The following is a 15,719-nucleotide window of genomic DNA, read 5'->3' on the forward strand; positions in this document are numbered from 1 at the left end:
GCGGTGCACGTGGGGCGCGCTGTGGCGCGAACCGCTGTGGGGCCGGGTCGGGGCTGGGTCGGGCCCGGTGCGGCGGCGGCGGGCGGGATGGACCTGGCGGTGGCGGCGGCAGCGGGGGAGGCGGGAGCGGCGCAGCAACACCAGCAGCTCCGCGATGAGGTGGCCGAGAAGTGCCAGAAGTTGTTCCAGGACTTCTTAGAGGAGTGAGTGAGAGGGGCCGGGCCTGGCGGCGGGCGGGCAGGGCCGGGCCGTCGGGAGGCGGCGGGCCGCCATTTGGCGGGGGTGGGGTGGGGATCCTGTCAGGCCCTGTCGCCCCGATCCCTCGAGTTTCCGTCAGAATTTCAGTCAGAAAAGCTCTCCTGTCGCCGGGGCCCGCCGCTGGGGCACTGCTCTGCCTTGGGGTGCCCGCCTCCCACGCAGCTCTCCGTGGGACCTTGTTAGGTGCATCCGACCCTTTTTAACAAAATTTTGTGACGACCGGGTTGAGCATCCCTTTTGCGGCTTGGCTGTGGCGCCTTAATACGCCTGACTCCACGCGTTTTGTCTCTCGAGGGACCTTTGGGCAGCAAACGAGGAAACTGTTAACGTCGCCCTGAGGAACACAGAAGAAACCCCGTTTTGCTGGTGCAGGGTCATCGTTAAACCACAAATAAAATTCTGAGTGGCAAACCAGCTGTGTGAAGTGCAGATCCAGTGTGTCTGCGCTGGGGGCGTTTGTGGGATGGGTGTCGCGAGGGGGGCGGGAGGAGAAATACTGCTGGAAAAGGCGTTTGCAAGGGACTGTGGGATGCCATCGGTCCCTTGCACGCTCCTTAACGTCTGCGATCCTTTTCTTCTCTTTCTCTCCTGAAGTATTCATTTGCAGCCTGATATGTAACTGTGAAAAGTTTTCCTGACTCGCTTTCAGGTTCCAGAACAGCGATGGGGAGGTCAAATACTTGCGTGATGCTGAAGAACTGATTCGGCCAGAGCGGAACACGTTGATTGTAAGCTTTGTGGATTTGGAGCAGTTCAATCAGCAGCTCTCTACCACTATTCAGGAGGAATTTTACAGGTACAGTGTAGAGATACCCTGAGACCTGAGCAATGCTGCGGTCTCAGGCCCGTAACATCTTACGTGTTATGTAAAAACCGAGAGGATTATCTGCTTTCTGTGTCCTGAAAACACATTTAAGAAATTTTTTCTTTTTTTACTGGATCAAAACTTATTTCTTAATTGGTTCCTCTTTGGAAACCATTAGTTAACAAGGCAATTGCATGTATTCTGGTAAAGAGGTAGATGGTCAGTACAGGAATACAGAATAAACCTCTAGAACGTCTTGCTCTGAAAATATTTTATTGAACCAGTGGCTTGTTTTGAGGATCTACTTAATATCAGGATAAAAGTGTCATAAAATGAGACTTTAAAAGTCCGTTTTCAGATGGTAAAGCAAATGGCATTATTTTGCAGTGATCTCATGTTTAGCATATTTAGATTAGCTTTTGTGTGTTCTTAGATAACGTGGCAGTAAAAGCCAGAACCTGGAAAGGTATGCTGCAAGCCTTTGATGTAGTCTAAAGCATAGAAGGCCTTTTGGTTCTATAAAATTTGAACTTATTTTCCATATTTCAGGATTTACCCTTACCTCTGCCGAGCAGTGAAAACCTTTGCCAGAGACCATGGAAATGTTCCCTCAAACAAGGACTTTTATGTTGCATTCCAAGATCTACCTACCAGACACAAGTAAGATGATTATTCATTCCAGAAACTTGTTCATTTTTACTACTGGGGAAAAAAGCACCAACATGTACTGAAAATGTTTTAGTTGTATAGCGTGAAGTGTACAGTTGGCCCATAGGATTGTGAAGAAGTTCCTGATCTTGTGCAGGATATTTTCTGAAACAACAGTTTTTCATTTGTGAATCACACTCAGGTACTTACGTTCATCATATTCCACAAATAAATATAACTTCTCCAATTTAAAAAAATGATTTAGAGTATGTTGCTTTTGAAGTACCAGTGAAGTAACTTTCGCATTGGTAAATCATAAAGTGAGAATATGTTCTAGGAACTGTTTCTTTTGTCTGTTACAGCTCTTGTTTAGTCACAGACTGAATGAAACTATGTTGCATCTCAGTACTTGAGTAGTACCCTGGGCATAAAAATGTCAACTTACAAATTTAATCCTCATGAATTTCTGTTTTAAACAGAATTCGAGAGCTGACATCAGCAAAAATTGGCTCACTGATGCGTATCAGTGGACAGGTGGTACGTACCCACCCAGTCCATCCTGAGCTTGTAAGCGGAACCTTCCTGTGCCTCGACTGCCAGACAGTGATTAAAGATGTGGAACAGCAATTTAAATACACACAGCCAAACATCTGCAGAAACCCAGTCTGTGCCAACAGAAGAAGATTCATGCTGGACACAAACAAATCAAGATTTGTTGATTTCCAAAAGGTATGGTGGCAGGGTTGGGGGATGACAACAAACGATAATGTTCCTGTGGGAGCTGAAATGTGGTGTTTGTACTGCTACACATTGAAGGCATCAACATCAATAAAAGACCTCAAGAAAAGGCACTGGAATTTCAGCAAATAACTTCTTTCTGTCTATGGAAGGCTTATGCTTAAGCATGGGAAATTATGAATAGTATCAAGGCAGTTTTGTTGCGTGATGTTTATTGTCTAAATAAGCCACTGAAAACCCACATATTCGAGCCAGTCTCATGTTGGAGGTACATCATGTGTAGCTGTTTTATACAAGTATGAAAAGGTGTGTCTCTTAGTGTCTACAGTGGCTTGCTCTTCTAGATTGATTTACCCCAGCAAAATCCTCAGCACTTCACATTCTGCAATAATATTTTGTGTCAGTCACATTAACTGGACTCTTCAAGTTGCTTTTCCTAGCCCTCATAATTGTCATTGTGTCCCCTCTATATCCTCTTAAGTTTCTCCAAGGCCTCTTAGATACTGTTTAGTGAAGGGATTTTCAGTTGTTTGTCTTACCATAAGAGGAATTTCATGATTTACGTGGATGGCAGCAGTCAAATGCTACTGACTGTATTTGTTAGCAGCTTAGCTTTTAAAGCAGTTTCAAATTTGATGACATCCACTAAGCGCTTAATATCCTCTTCCTCCCCAGGTTCGCATTCAGGAGACGCAGGCCGAGCTGCCGCGTGGTAGCATTCCTCGCAGTGTGGAAGTCATCTTGCGTGCGGAAGCAGTGGAGTCTGCTCAGGCAGGTGACAAATGTGACTTCACAGGGTCGCTGATCGTTGTGCCTGATGTGTCCCAGCTCTCAACACCAGGTTTGTGGCTAGTGCTCGTGATGTTGATGACATGTCCCTCCTGCTTGTTCTGGGAACTCCTGTTCTGACTCCCACTCTAATGGCAGGGGTGCGTGCAGAAACCGGCTCCCGGGTGAGCGGGACAGAGGGGTATGAAACTGAAGGCATTCGAGGACTTCGCGCCCTTGGAGTCAGAGAGCTGTCATATAAGCTAGTCTTCCTAGCTTGTTACGTTGCACCAACAAATCCACGGGTGAGTCTGGAAAGAAAATAGATTTAAAGATGTTGATGATCTCTGCTCTGTGTGGTTTTACCTCAAATTAGGGGGCGGGAATGGGTAAAGCTTTAAATACCTATGTGTATCGCCTTCCTGTGCATTTGACTGTCTTAATATTCTATATATTTTATGGTTATATTTATATAGCAAATTTTTTTCCTTGTCTTTGTTGTTTATAGCAGTTTTCACAGATGTGATTATTTGCCAATGTTATCAGTATATTCTAAAGAGCTAACTGGTCCATTTATTTCCATTCAGCTTTCATTCAGTTCTGAAGCATTTCCTTTTCCTCCAGGAAATCGTACAGCTTTGTTTTCTCACAGGGAAAACAGTGATCCTTCTTTTTCCCCTGGTTTATCACATAACATCTCAGGATGTTACGTCAACATAATAAGTAATACTATGGTTGGGTTTTAGCATGGTATGATGTTTTAATCTATAATTCTACTAGCAGCTTCACTGTCACATAGGACAAAAATAGCATCTGTTATTTTCTGGGTGTAGAAGTTGACTCTGGAATGAGGCAGAAGTGAGAGACCTTGTGAATTCCAGTTAATGAAGAATGCTTACAAAGGTAAATTTTAGCCAAAGGAAGCTGTACTGGTTTACTCTCTTTTTAATCTCTTCTGGACAAGCATCTCTCCTGGGTTTTTTTCACTAACTGAAGTTACACTCCATTGATTTTGCCCCCTAGGAAATTGTCTGTTGGTTTGTAAAGGTATAAGGTGATAAGCTTCCTTAGCCTAAGGTCAGTTTTTCTGTATGTGTTCCTCCCATGCAGCTTACAGAGCAAGTTTTTGTAACCTGTCTGCAGTACTTGTATTCAGTACTGACCATGTTATTACTTTTTTTTTTTTTTCTATTTCCTTTCTTCAGTTTGGTGGAAAAGAGCTCCGAGATGAAGAACAGACTGCGGAAAGCATTAAAAACCAAATGTCTGTGAAAGAGTGGGAAAAGGTTTTTGAAATGAGCCAGGATAAGAACCTTTACCATAATCTGTGCACCAGCCTCTTCCCCACTATCCATGGTAATGGTCTAGTTGTTGTCTCAGAAATATTCTTTTTGCTGTCCCTGTAGTGCCATTTTGGGAGAGCTTGAAAGCCCTATTCCAACTACCACAAGCTCTCCCCTCCAGCTCTGGTTATGCTAGAGAAGGAGAATCTATTTCCTGAATACTTGCTGTCCTTAATTAGTAAGCCCTGCAAGAGTAGTGTAAGTGATTGGGTCTGATACTGGGTGATCTACTGCTAAACCCTATAGCTGACAGTAGGATATAAGCTCTGTTTTGTATGGGCTTCCTTCAAAAGATTTAAGGGTTCCAAATATTTGTGTGCTGTTGTGCACGCATGTGTGGGTATATGTTTGCAGTTTTTTGTGGTTCAGAGCTGTTGGAGGACTTATGTTGCTTATGTCTGAAAAGTTTGATCAGCTGAATTGGGTCCCCCTTCTGAGCCACTGTAGCATACAGGAATTCAGCTGCTTTCTGAGTCATTCTTCCCTGAAACTCTATCAAGGACATAAATGCAGTTTTAGTGGATGTTTAGCAAATAGGCAAATTCTAAGCAGATGTACCCAAATGCTCTAAAATCCTGGTGGGCTGATGTTTTGGTTTTTTTTTTTAATAGGAAAAATGGCGGTGTTTTATTTGGGTTTTAGTCAAATGTCTTTTCTGGCGCAGGTAACGACGAAGTGAAACGTGGGGTCCTGCTGATGCTTTTTGGAGGAGTTCCTAAGACCACATCAGAAGGCACTTCATTGCGTGGGGACATCAATGTTTGTGTTGTTGGTGATCCAAGTACAGCCAAGAGTCAATTTCTAAAGTAAGCATCTCATTAAAACTCAGTATTTAAATATTATCTAGTGTTACTAGAGCTATACATGTGTGCTGTGCCTTTTCTATGTTAAACAGAGGAAAGGGTAGTAAAATGTTTAAGAATATTTTCCAGTAATTGTTTGGATGTGGTTGAAGTATTTGAACAGGGCTGAAGCAAACTCAACAACCCCTGTGGTTATAACAAAGAAGGAATTAAGACCTTTTTGTTATGAAAGTATGAATTTCCAAATATTTTCAAAAGACATTGACTATTAAAACTAAAAAAGTTATTGCACATCTTAAAATACCAGACACAAATGAAATAATGATAATTATTTTATCCCTATTTTTAGCTTAGTCTAAATTGGTATGTCCCAACAATTTGGGCAAATACATAACTACTACCCCAGAAAAATAATTGTGAAATAATTATGTTTTATGCCAGATCTTAGATTACAATGCTTTTTATTGGAAATTTTAGTTAACATGGTTTTATTTTATCACGCTGTTCATTAACCTCTGCATCGTTCTCTGTGAAGCTGAGGCTCTTGCAGCATACACTGCAACTCTGAAATGTAGAGGCTTCACAAAAGCTGCCTCAGGCTGTCTGTGGTCAGTCTCGCTGCTTCCTGCTGTGAAGTCGTTTGTTCCCTTGTGCTGACATTTACCTGACCTGTAAGGAGCTGTGTGAGCTTGTGAGGTCAGCCGAAAACTTGTGGGAGGAGGTCTGGATTATTTTTTCTGCAGGTGTAAGTAACCAAGGGCGAGTAGCAGACCTGTGATAGACTGCAGTTCGATAGGTTTAGTTTCCAAGGCTTGTTCAAACATCATTAGAGGTGGGAGGGCCTACCTAAATAGTAATTGCTTCTTGAAGGAAGGAACAGGTCCTGGCCTGAGAGGTTGAAAGCAACACTGCATTACAGTTATCCTGTTTCTGCAGGTTTTAATATGACTTTCTAAGTTTGTTCCTCCCTGTTATTTCTCTCCGTAGGCATGTGGATGAGTTCAGCCCTCGTGCTGTATACACCAGTGGAAAAGCCTCCAGTGCTGCTGGTCTAACAGCAGCTGTTGTAAAAGATGAAGAGTCTCATGAATTTGTCATTGAAGCTGGAGCACTGATGCTGGCGGATAATGTGAGTCCAGGAGCCAGAGAGAGGTTCCTGCAATCCTGGAATGGTTTTGGTTAATGACAAAGAGCCCAAATTGTCTCAATTATGCTTTTTTTCCAAAAGTGATTGAATTTGGGTGATGTATTATTTTTTATTCTCCCTCTGCAGGGGGTTTGTTGCATTGATGAATTTGACAAAATGGATGTGCGGGATCAAGTAGCCATTCATGAAGCAATGGAGCAGCAGACTATATCCATTACTAAAGCAGGAGTGAAGGTAGCTTGCGCTATTCCTCTGGGTGTGTGGTCTGTACGGTTGTCTGACTGTTACAGGTACTGATCTAGTGTCATCTGTCAGATTTTCCTGTCAGCTCTGCAGCTGCCTCACTGTGGCGGGACAGAGATCACTTGCCTGCAAAGTTTTTGTGCCACATACCCAAAAAAGATCAGAAATGTTACTGAAAGGAAAAAAGAGATAGTGGTCGACAGGAATCAGAAAATGGGAAAATCCTAACCTTGAAGCAGCCCCAAAAGATTTGTGTGTGTTTGTAGGAGCGTGTATTTGCACTGTGAAAAACAGGGTCTTGTGAAAAGCAGTTTTAAGGGTTTGTTTCAGTATTACTGACAAGAGTGTGACAATGTTAAAATACTGATTCATCAAACTCTCCTGAGGCAGAGACCTGATTAGAAAAGGCTGGTTAGAAGAGTTTGGGCTCTTCTGAGGAGTGATTGTTGTAATACCTCTGTTGAAACCCCATTTAAAAGATGTTATGCCGACCCATTCGAATTGCAATGGGTTGTTTTAGCAAATGGTCACAGATATCATTATTCTTTCTTTTTAAATTTTTTTTTATTCTTTTCCCCTCCATTGTCAGGCTACCCTGAATGCCAGGACCTCCATTTTGGCTGCAGCAAACCCAGTTGGTGGGCGCTATGACAGATCCAAGTCACTGAAACAGAACATAAACCTGTCAGCTCCCATCATGTCTCGCTTTGATCTCTTTTTCATCCTTGTGGATGAATGTAATGAGGTAATTTTAAGGAACTGTAGAATAATTTATGTCAGAAATGACATCTGGGGGGCTCTAGTCTAACCTCACGCTCAAAGCAGATCACGAACAGGTTGCCAAGACTTTGACTTGGTGAGTTTTGAGTATCTCCAAGGATGGAGATTCTGTAGCCTCTCTAGGCCTCTACTGCAATGTCTGACAACTCTCATGTGTTTAAAAAAATAATAATAGCTTTTATCTAATCAGAATTTCTCATGGTTCAGTTTGTGTCAGTTGCTTTTTGTCAATCTGTACTTCTAAGAACAATCTGGTTCCCTCACATCTATGCTCGCCAACGAGGTGGTTGTTTTCTTTTCAAGCTGAACAGACCCAGCTCTTTCAGCCTCTCCTCATACATCATGTGCTCCTGCCCTCTGACCATCTTGGTGGCCCTCTGCAATTTTAGGTGAAGCTGATCTAATGAGAGTGTCCTGCTTCAGCTTTTCTTTTGTGTCTGCAAAGTTAAAAGCTGGCAGTACAAATGTGAACATGCTCTGCTGAATACGAGGATGCTGCCTTTTCATCTTGTCGTGATTTGACCTGCAAACTTTAACACCATTAGTCATTTTTACAAATAGCTGGTCACTAAGACTAAGACTGCCACCACCTGTCTATGTGGCATTTGCCTTGGGAACACATGAGATGCAGAGATTAATGTTGGTTCAGCACTGTTCTTTCCACTCTTTTGCTCAGAGTGATTATCTAATTTAGAAGGGACTGATGAAAGAGACAGAGTAGGCTGAAAAGGAAGAAAGCAGTTCCCACGCTGCAGAGTGCTGCTTTCTGCCTGTTCTACGGCTAACTTGTAACCCAGGAGAGTTCCAAGAGGTTATAAATCCTAAGACTGCCTTTTATCCCTTCTCTGCTGTGTTTCCTTGTATTAAAAGCCTCCAGGGCATTCTCCTGGATCTTCTGGCAGAGAGTCCGGCTTCTGGAAAGACTAGCTCTGCCATGAGGAGTGCAAGTGAGGGAGGGGAATGGGAAGGAAGAATATAGCTGTTTTGATATTTGGCTGATGTTGTGGAAGTGATCTGACAGAGCAATGATATCCCAGGTTACAGATTACGCCATTGCCAGACGGATAGTGGATCTGCATTCCAGAGTAGAAGAATCTGTCGATCGTGTCTATTCATTAGATGATATCAGAAGGTATCTGCTGTTCGCAAGACAGTTTAAACCAAAGGTAATTCTACTTTTCTGTATAAGTTGTTCTGTATGAGGTGGTCCAAAGGAACAGCCACTCTGTAGCATGCTTTTTTCTGGCAAATACAAAGACACTTAGTGTAGTGTTCTCTCAAGAAAGGAGCCATAAACTCAGTTATTATCTAGAAACATAGCATATTTTGGAGCCATGTACTCTTTTTTTTAACTCTTTTTTTTTTTTTTTTTTAAAGTCTAGAAACCCAGCCAGCCCAGGTGAGACTGTTAGTAGTCTTAACTGCTTTGGTGGTAGCTCTTAACCATCTGTCTAGAACAACTGAGGTGTCATATCATAGGTTTTTCATATCTCAAGAACATGGGTTATTCAACATGGTTGCTGTAGAGATTTTTGTATTTTATTGGCTTATTGCTTAATCAAGCAGTTTGGTTGTCTTTATTTTAAAAGGGTATTGTTCCTTGATGTTTCTTTGCTTCGTTTGTGGTAGAATACGCAACATGGGAAACTGCTCTAAGGACAAATTTTTGTGGTCTATCCAAATAGCAGCCTGGACAGCCTGGATGGGCTGTGCGTTATGGTTTTCAGAAGTTCTTCTAATGTATTTCTCAAATGGAAGGAGAGGACACCCTGCCTTACAGAGTTTTGAAAACTCCCATTTTGTTTCCGTGTGGTGGGGAGTTTGTTTTCCACTGGATCTGTGTATGTGCAGATAGACTCAGGCTAAAAAGCCTGTACACAGAGCTGTAGTCAGTGTTAGTATATGGAGTGTACGCTTGTGTGTGTGTCTGCCTGCAGAATGAAAGGTAAATAAACGTAGTACAACCTAGTAGAGTCAGACCTGAGTTATGCCTGGAAGCAAGTTGGTGGAACAGAAAAATAGAAATTATGAAAAATCTGCTGTAAAATAATTAACGTGTGAATGTACTTACGGTAATATCATTGTTACTGTAATCATTATTACAATATTTTAACATAACAATTGTAATTATATTTATGTATAGTATGTGTATAGCATAGAATATTTCAGAGAAAAAGCAGTAGCTAGTATAGAAGGGTCTGGGAACTGCCAATCTAACGAAAGACATAAACTTCAATACTTTTAACATGGCAAACTGTCATACTGTCTTATGTCACAAAGATATCTAAGGAGTCTGAGGACTTCATAGTGGAGCAGTATAAACGACTACGGCAGCGTGATGGCTCTGGAGTGACAAAGTCGTCCTGGAGAATCACAGTGCGACAGTTGGAAAGCATGATTCGGCTGTCTGAAGCTATGGCCCGTATGCACTGCTGTGATGAGGTATCAGGTTTTTGAAGAAAGTTTGTATAAATGTTTATGTAAATGTGGGAGTTCTGGCTTTGCTGTTTGATAGTATTGTACACTTTTAAATCCTGTGGGTGAGGTCGAGAGCTTGGATCATGTTTTTACTTGTGATGTGGTCATACTCGGTCTGAATTTGTGTGCTAGAAATACTGCTTTTAAGGTATGTCTTACTGTTTTTAAGGTATGGACCAGATCAGCTGGTCCAAACTGAGAACATGCATGTTTCTGCAGTACAGTTGTATCAGCACTCTCAGCCTGTTACCTGTCAAATCATGACAAATAGGAAGAACTATTGGTATCTATCTATTAGTACCAGCCGGGGCTGTTGGTAATGTCTAGCCTAATCTTGCGTAGTTTGTAATCTCTCACAGCTCTCTTCCATCTGCACTCTAAAATGCTGAAGTTCATCCAAGTGTCTGAACCTCCCTAAGAGCACCTGTATTTGTGATCTGAGCTCCTCCTTACATCAGTCAATGTTGAAATGTATGTTTTGTTATGGCTATTAACTGTAGTATGACTGCTATCCATCTAGGCCCTGCTGTAAAACTCAGCAGGGCTTTTGAAATGTTGATTAGGGGATATGTGACACAGGCAGCGATAGAAACTTGCTCACTGCTTAGATACCCGTTGGGTTCTTTTTAATTAAATTCAGCTTATAAAGAAACAGATAGCTTTTAGCTTATGGCTCAGCTAGAGATGATTTTTCCAGATTTTGCTTTTCAGTTCTGGAGGAGAGCCTCATTAATTACATCTTGGTTTTTTTCCCCATATTGTTTCTGTTCAGATCCATTTCTTTTCATGTTTCTTGTTCCACTGATCTTTCTTCAAAATGTTCTTGTCTTAAGTAAAAAATTTATCAACTCCACATGATTGCTAAAGCTTGAAATATTCATCAGGCTGCTTTTCCCTCCATAACCTAGTGTGAACTCAGAGTACTTGTAGTGGGATATACTTTGACTTGCAGAGTCTTTGCTGCTTAGGATTAATCAGGTGAGATGGGTAGAAAGACCCTTCATCAGAGTCAGAGCTGAGTTTCTGGAGCTATTGGGGAAAAAAGGCTTTTAACACTAGAAGAGCCACCATGCCTATTTAATACATGTTTTTTCAAATCTTCCCCAGGTTCACCCGAAACATGTGAAGGAAGCTTTCAGGCTTTTAAATAAGTCCATCATTAGAGTTGAGACTCCTGACATCAATTTAGACCAAGATGATGAACAGCAAATGGAGGATCAAGAGGACCAAGATGGAGTCAATGGTAAATTACTTGTAGAGAATTTTTTCAAAGGGCAAAGTACTTCCAGTCTTTACAGCTTACCTTGTTTGAGTATATGCTTGTCTTCAGTTTCTCACCTATTTCTCATCTAATAATGGTCTAGGAATCTTGACTCCTGTTCTTAACTCTCTTACTTCTTCAGCTTCCTTGTGGGTCCACTCTCCTGGTTGGTCAGTGTAACACTTTTCAGTGGCTCAGAGTATTAAACAATTAAAAGATGTTACAGATTTAAACCTGGGCATGTGTCCAAACAGGTGAGGCAGAAGCTCCAGCTGGGGTCAATGGTCTTGTGAATGGGATCAATGGCCATTCTGAGGACATGAACAAGGATGGTGCACCCAAAGCTTCTCTTAGGCTGGGCTTCTCTGAGTATCGACGAATTTCTAATCTCCTGGTGCTGCACCTTAGGAAAGCAGAGGAAGGTAAGAGTGTGTTTATTGAAAAGATGGTAGACCCTGGGTTCAGGGAGCAACTGTTACTACATCTCATGCTGTTGCACTTGGGATTTTCATTCCTGCTGAGACACCAAACTTGTTAGGTCAGGTGTCAGCCTGTACACATGTGGCTATACTACATTAGATGATACAAATATGACTTCTTGGACTTTTTTAGCTCTGGTATCATGGTCATTTGTCAGAGCCTGGTAAGCTGAGGAGCATGTCAACAGAGCAGATCCAGAAAAGGATTTGTAGCTGGTTTAACCTAGCTAGAAGAGTCAGCAGCAATGAAAACTGCAGTGAGAGCTCCAACATATGCCAGCAACCACAGCCTAAAGTATATACTTAACCAGTATGTGCCAAATGGCTGCATCATTTCTTTGGGAGGTGAAATATTTCAGTTGCAATGAGGCTATTCCTGTAATGAAATGCAGCAGTTGTCTTGTAGCATATACCAATGCAGTGAAGTTTTTGGTAGGGTGTGGAGACTATAGTATCTGTTCAAAATGCTGAGTACGTGTAGAAGGATGACTTCTTTGGCTTTGTGTGACAGTGATTTTCTTTTGCCCATACTTGGAGGCAAATAGTACACATCCAGGTGACTGCTTTTTCTTGGTGCAGAAGGCTGATGTGATTGCTAGGCTGCTCATTGAATTGTAAGCCGCTTGGATGCTTAAAACTGAAAGCTTCAATCCTCAATCTAAATATCTCCAATTAAACCATGATAAAACAGCCTCCTGTACAAAACATGATGATTTAAGAAGAGAAGAAAGTCTGATGTTTCTTAAACATCTTAAAAAGGATGTTTCTTCAGCACTGTAAACGTTAACACACAAATCCTTTTCTCTTATGGTTTGAATGGTATCTTACTGCTGGTGTGTTTATACAAATTATTTTCTTTGCAGAAGAGGATGATTCATCATTAAAGAAGAGTGAACTTATTAATTGGTATCTAAAGGAAATTGAATCTGAAATAGAATCTGAAGAGGAACTAATAAATAAAAAGAAGATCATAGAGAGAGTTATTCACCGACTTACACATTATGTATGTATAGAGACGTGTGCATAGTGAAAAAGGGGTTTAACTTACATAGTACAATGATTCATTTTTAATAGAATACCTTCCTAATTTGAAAAATGTTTTGTGCTTCTGTGTTATTGACTGGTGCAGTATAAATGCCACCTTTGTTTAATACCTGTTAAAAATAATTACAGAGAAAACATTGAAATAAATTAGAGATGTGTATAAGTAAAAGCTCAGAGTGCCATATCATGTCCCTACAGCAGTGTAAGTGATATTTTTCTGTATTTCTATAGTGTTAGTTATACACTAGATACAGAAATACAAAGAACACTTTATTCGATGGATAACCTTAAGTCACAGGGGCACTAGGGCAGTTTGGAGGAAAAAAATATGAAAATATAAAATACTTTTCACTTTTAAAGGCACAAAACCACTACATAGACGTATTCCCAGGAAGCATACAATATATGAGAGATTTCCACTGAATGTAATTGTTGAGATTAGGAACCTTTAAAGAGGGAATTCACAATTAAAAGGGTTGAAAAATTCTTCAAAAAGAGGTGCTACCAGTATAAAAAAGGAGATGCCTTCAAAAAGTACAAACAAACCTTTCTTTTCTTGTCTGAATACAACTTTTTGTCTATTGCAGGACCACATTCTGATAGAACTGTCCCAGTCAGGGCTGAGAGGATCCAGAGAAGAGGAGACTTTTGATGAAGATCCATACCTGGTTGTCAACCCAAACTATCTGCTGGAAGACTAAGGGCTGAGAGCTGGATTGTACAGCTGACTAGTTATGTGTTGGAGAATACATTCTTTTCTTAAAAGAAAGTTGCTGTGTGGCTAACGTCTTAAATTCCTACGAGCGCTTTACTGTGGAATGTGCCACGGTGCGGTTAGTAATGTATGATTGCTCGTTTACACTGAGCATACCTGGGAAGTTTTAAAAGAAATTACACACTTACATATTAGTTTCATTTATTAATTCTGGGTTTCAATGCCATCATCCAGATGCAGAAGAGAATCATTCAGTAGCTCTTTTCAGTAGCAAGCTATGTAGATGATTCTGTTTTAAATGAGAGGAATTTTCCACTCTTCTTCTATTGTATTTAGTAGACTTTTTATGCTGTCGTTTTTACTGTTTTTCATATTGACATAAATAAAAGATCATTAAATGTCTGGGGGTGGATTTATTATCACTTGTATGTGGGATTGCTATTTTCTATGCCTGTGCTTTGAGGTTCAAAAAATAGTGATCTAAATATTTAATGTCTTAAGAAAGATTAAATTTCCTGGATGACAGATGCTGGTTTTTAAGAAGTGTTATTTAACTTCCAGTAACAGATAATGAGAAACTCTGATTGCTTCTCTTTCTTTTTAGATGGACTAAAGATGTATATGCTCCTGTTGTATATGTAAAATAGAAAATTGAAAATAGACAAGCCCAAAGCAAGGCTTTAAGTCAGGAGGTCAGAAAATCCACATCTTGATGAATGTCTTGACTTGTAAGTGAACTGAAAACTGCCATCATTTGTGAAGGATTTTTTAAGACTATTTATGTAAACTAGTTTCTAGATTTTTCTATAAGAAAAATTTACTTAAATTTCTGTTCTCAATTATTTGCTGTATGCTGTGGTATCATTAAATAATCTATTAAGAATTTAAAATACCTGAATCTTTGTCTTGTCAACCTGATACCAGCACCTAAAAACCATTTGTAACAGCATGAAAGATACCAAAGCTATATATTTGAAGTATAAATAGTGTGAATTAACTTTCTGAAGCAGGTCCAGAAATGGAGCTGCTTTGTAAGACAGTTGTCTTTTTCCTGTTAGTCTCACCCAGCTTTGGAGAGATATGCTTTGGTCTAACTAAGCATATCACTGAAGATAACAGTTATATTTAAGGAATGGAAAGAATCATAAATAATTGTCACTAACAATGCTACCACATCACTGGGCTCTAATTCACTAACTCTAACTGCAGCAACTTCTCTCCACTAATTTCTTTCATAAACGGCATCTTGGCAAATGCTACATTTCATTAGAAATTGCCACCCACCTGTAACAACAGTTTCATGTTATTCTGTATTGTTCATTTGCTTTCAGAATAAGGGCAGGAAGATGTTTGTACTTCATTATGTAGTTCCCCCAATCTTTGTTTGATAATAAATATTCTTCACATGGGAGAAAGTATCTTTTCTGCTTCTCTTTCCCCAGTTGTATATGCTTCATAGGCTAGGAGGGGTGGTTCTCTTCCCAAGTTAACACTGCTCTACTGAAAAATAAGTAGCAGGTGGTGCTGTAAAGTTCCTATTGTTATTCAAACATCAGAGGGGGAAAAAAGAAGAAAAATAGAGCACGTAGTTGCTCAGAACAGTAAGTATTTCAAGGCTTTCTAAAAAGAATAATCACCTGGGAATCAAACAGGGTCAAAGTACACAGGTTACTATCCCTGTATAATCTAGAAGATTGTCTATTTGCGTAACAGCAAATGTTGAGAGACGTTTTCTACTGTAATTTAAAGATAATGTTGCTTGGCAGAGGAATAAGTTGCCCAGTTGATTCCAGGTGTACTTCAGACAAAAAGCTGGTTATTAAAGGAAATAAATTCAGAGATGGAACTGACTTTTTATTTATGTAGAATTTTGTATTTAGTTGATTTAAACATGTTCTGTATTTAGGCAACTCTTCAGTTTTGCTGTATTTGAATGTAGGGAAGTCAAGTTATCTCTTCCTTGCAGCAGTTCAGGCAGGTGATCTGTATGTGTCCACCCTGCTGAGAGAGCATATGTTTTCAAGGCTGAAGGAAGGAGTACTTTGGAAGGCAATAAAATTATGTTCAAATTCCTTGATGTTATCAGGCAAGAGGATGCACATTGTTGCTGCTGCCTGAATTAATGTAATAGCCACTTTTCCAAGTGGGTGAGATGCCACATCTCAGATTTCCTTTCTGCACCTAAGAATTAGAGCATAAATGTGCTTCT

The 15,719-nt window shown here is 40.5% G+C and overlaps 1 protein-coding gene across 2 annotated transcripts; it reads left to right on the forward strand.

Moving 5' to 3' along the window:
• Positions 1–49: 49 nt before the first annotated feature.
• MCM6 (minichromosome maintenance complex component 6) lies at positions 50–14,928 on the forward strand. 2 transcript variants are annotated; one of them, XM_075092840.1, is made up of 18 exons: positions 53–203; positions 908–1,054; positions 1,613–1,723; positions 2,191–2,440; positions 3,125–3,290; positions 3,377–3,522; positions 4,423–4,573; positions 5,225–5,366; positions 6,351–6,492; positions 6,637–6,744; positions 7,343–7,498; positions 8,571–8,699; positions 9,814–9,975; positions 11,119–11,254; positions 11,527–11,694; positions 12,615–12,754; positions 13,383–13,526; positions 14,115–14,928. In XM_075092840.1, the coding sequence occupies exons 1-17, from the start codon at positions 88–90 to the stop codon at positions 13,494–13,496; spliced, it is 2,484 nt and encodes an 827-aa protein (XP_074948941.1). In that variant the 5' UTR covers positions 53–87; the 3' UTR covers positions 13,497–13,526; positions 14,115–14,928. The 2 variants fall into 2 exon arrangements, with proteins under 2 accessions (XP_074948940.1, XP_074948941.1); XM_075092839.1 differs by having other exon boundaries at positions 50–203; positions 13,383–14,400.
• Positions 14,929–15,719: the final 791 nt, after the last annotated feature.

The sequence above is a fragment of the Phalacrocorax aristotelis genome, chromosome 5 (genome assembly GCF_949628215.1).
Source record: "Phalacrocorax aristotelis chromosome 5, bGulAri2.1, whole genome shotgun sequence".
Taxonomy (NCBI): Eukaryota; Metazoa; Chordata; class Aves; order Suliformes; family Phalacrocoracidae; genus Phalacrocorax; species Phalacrocorax aristotelis.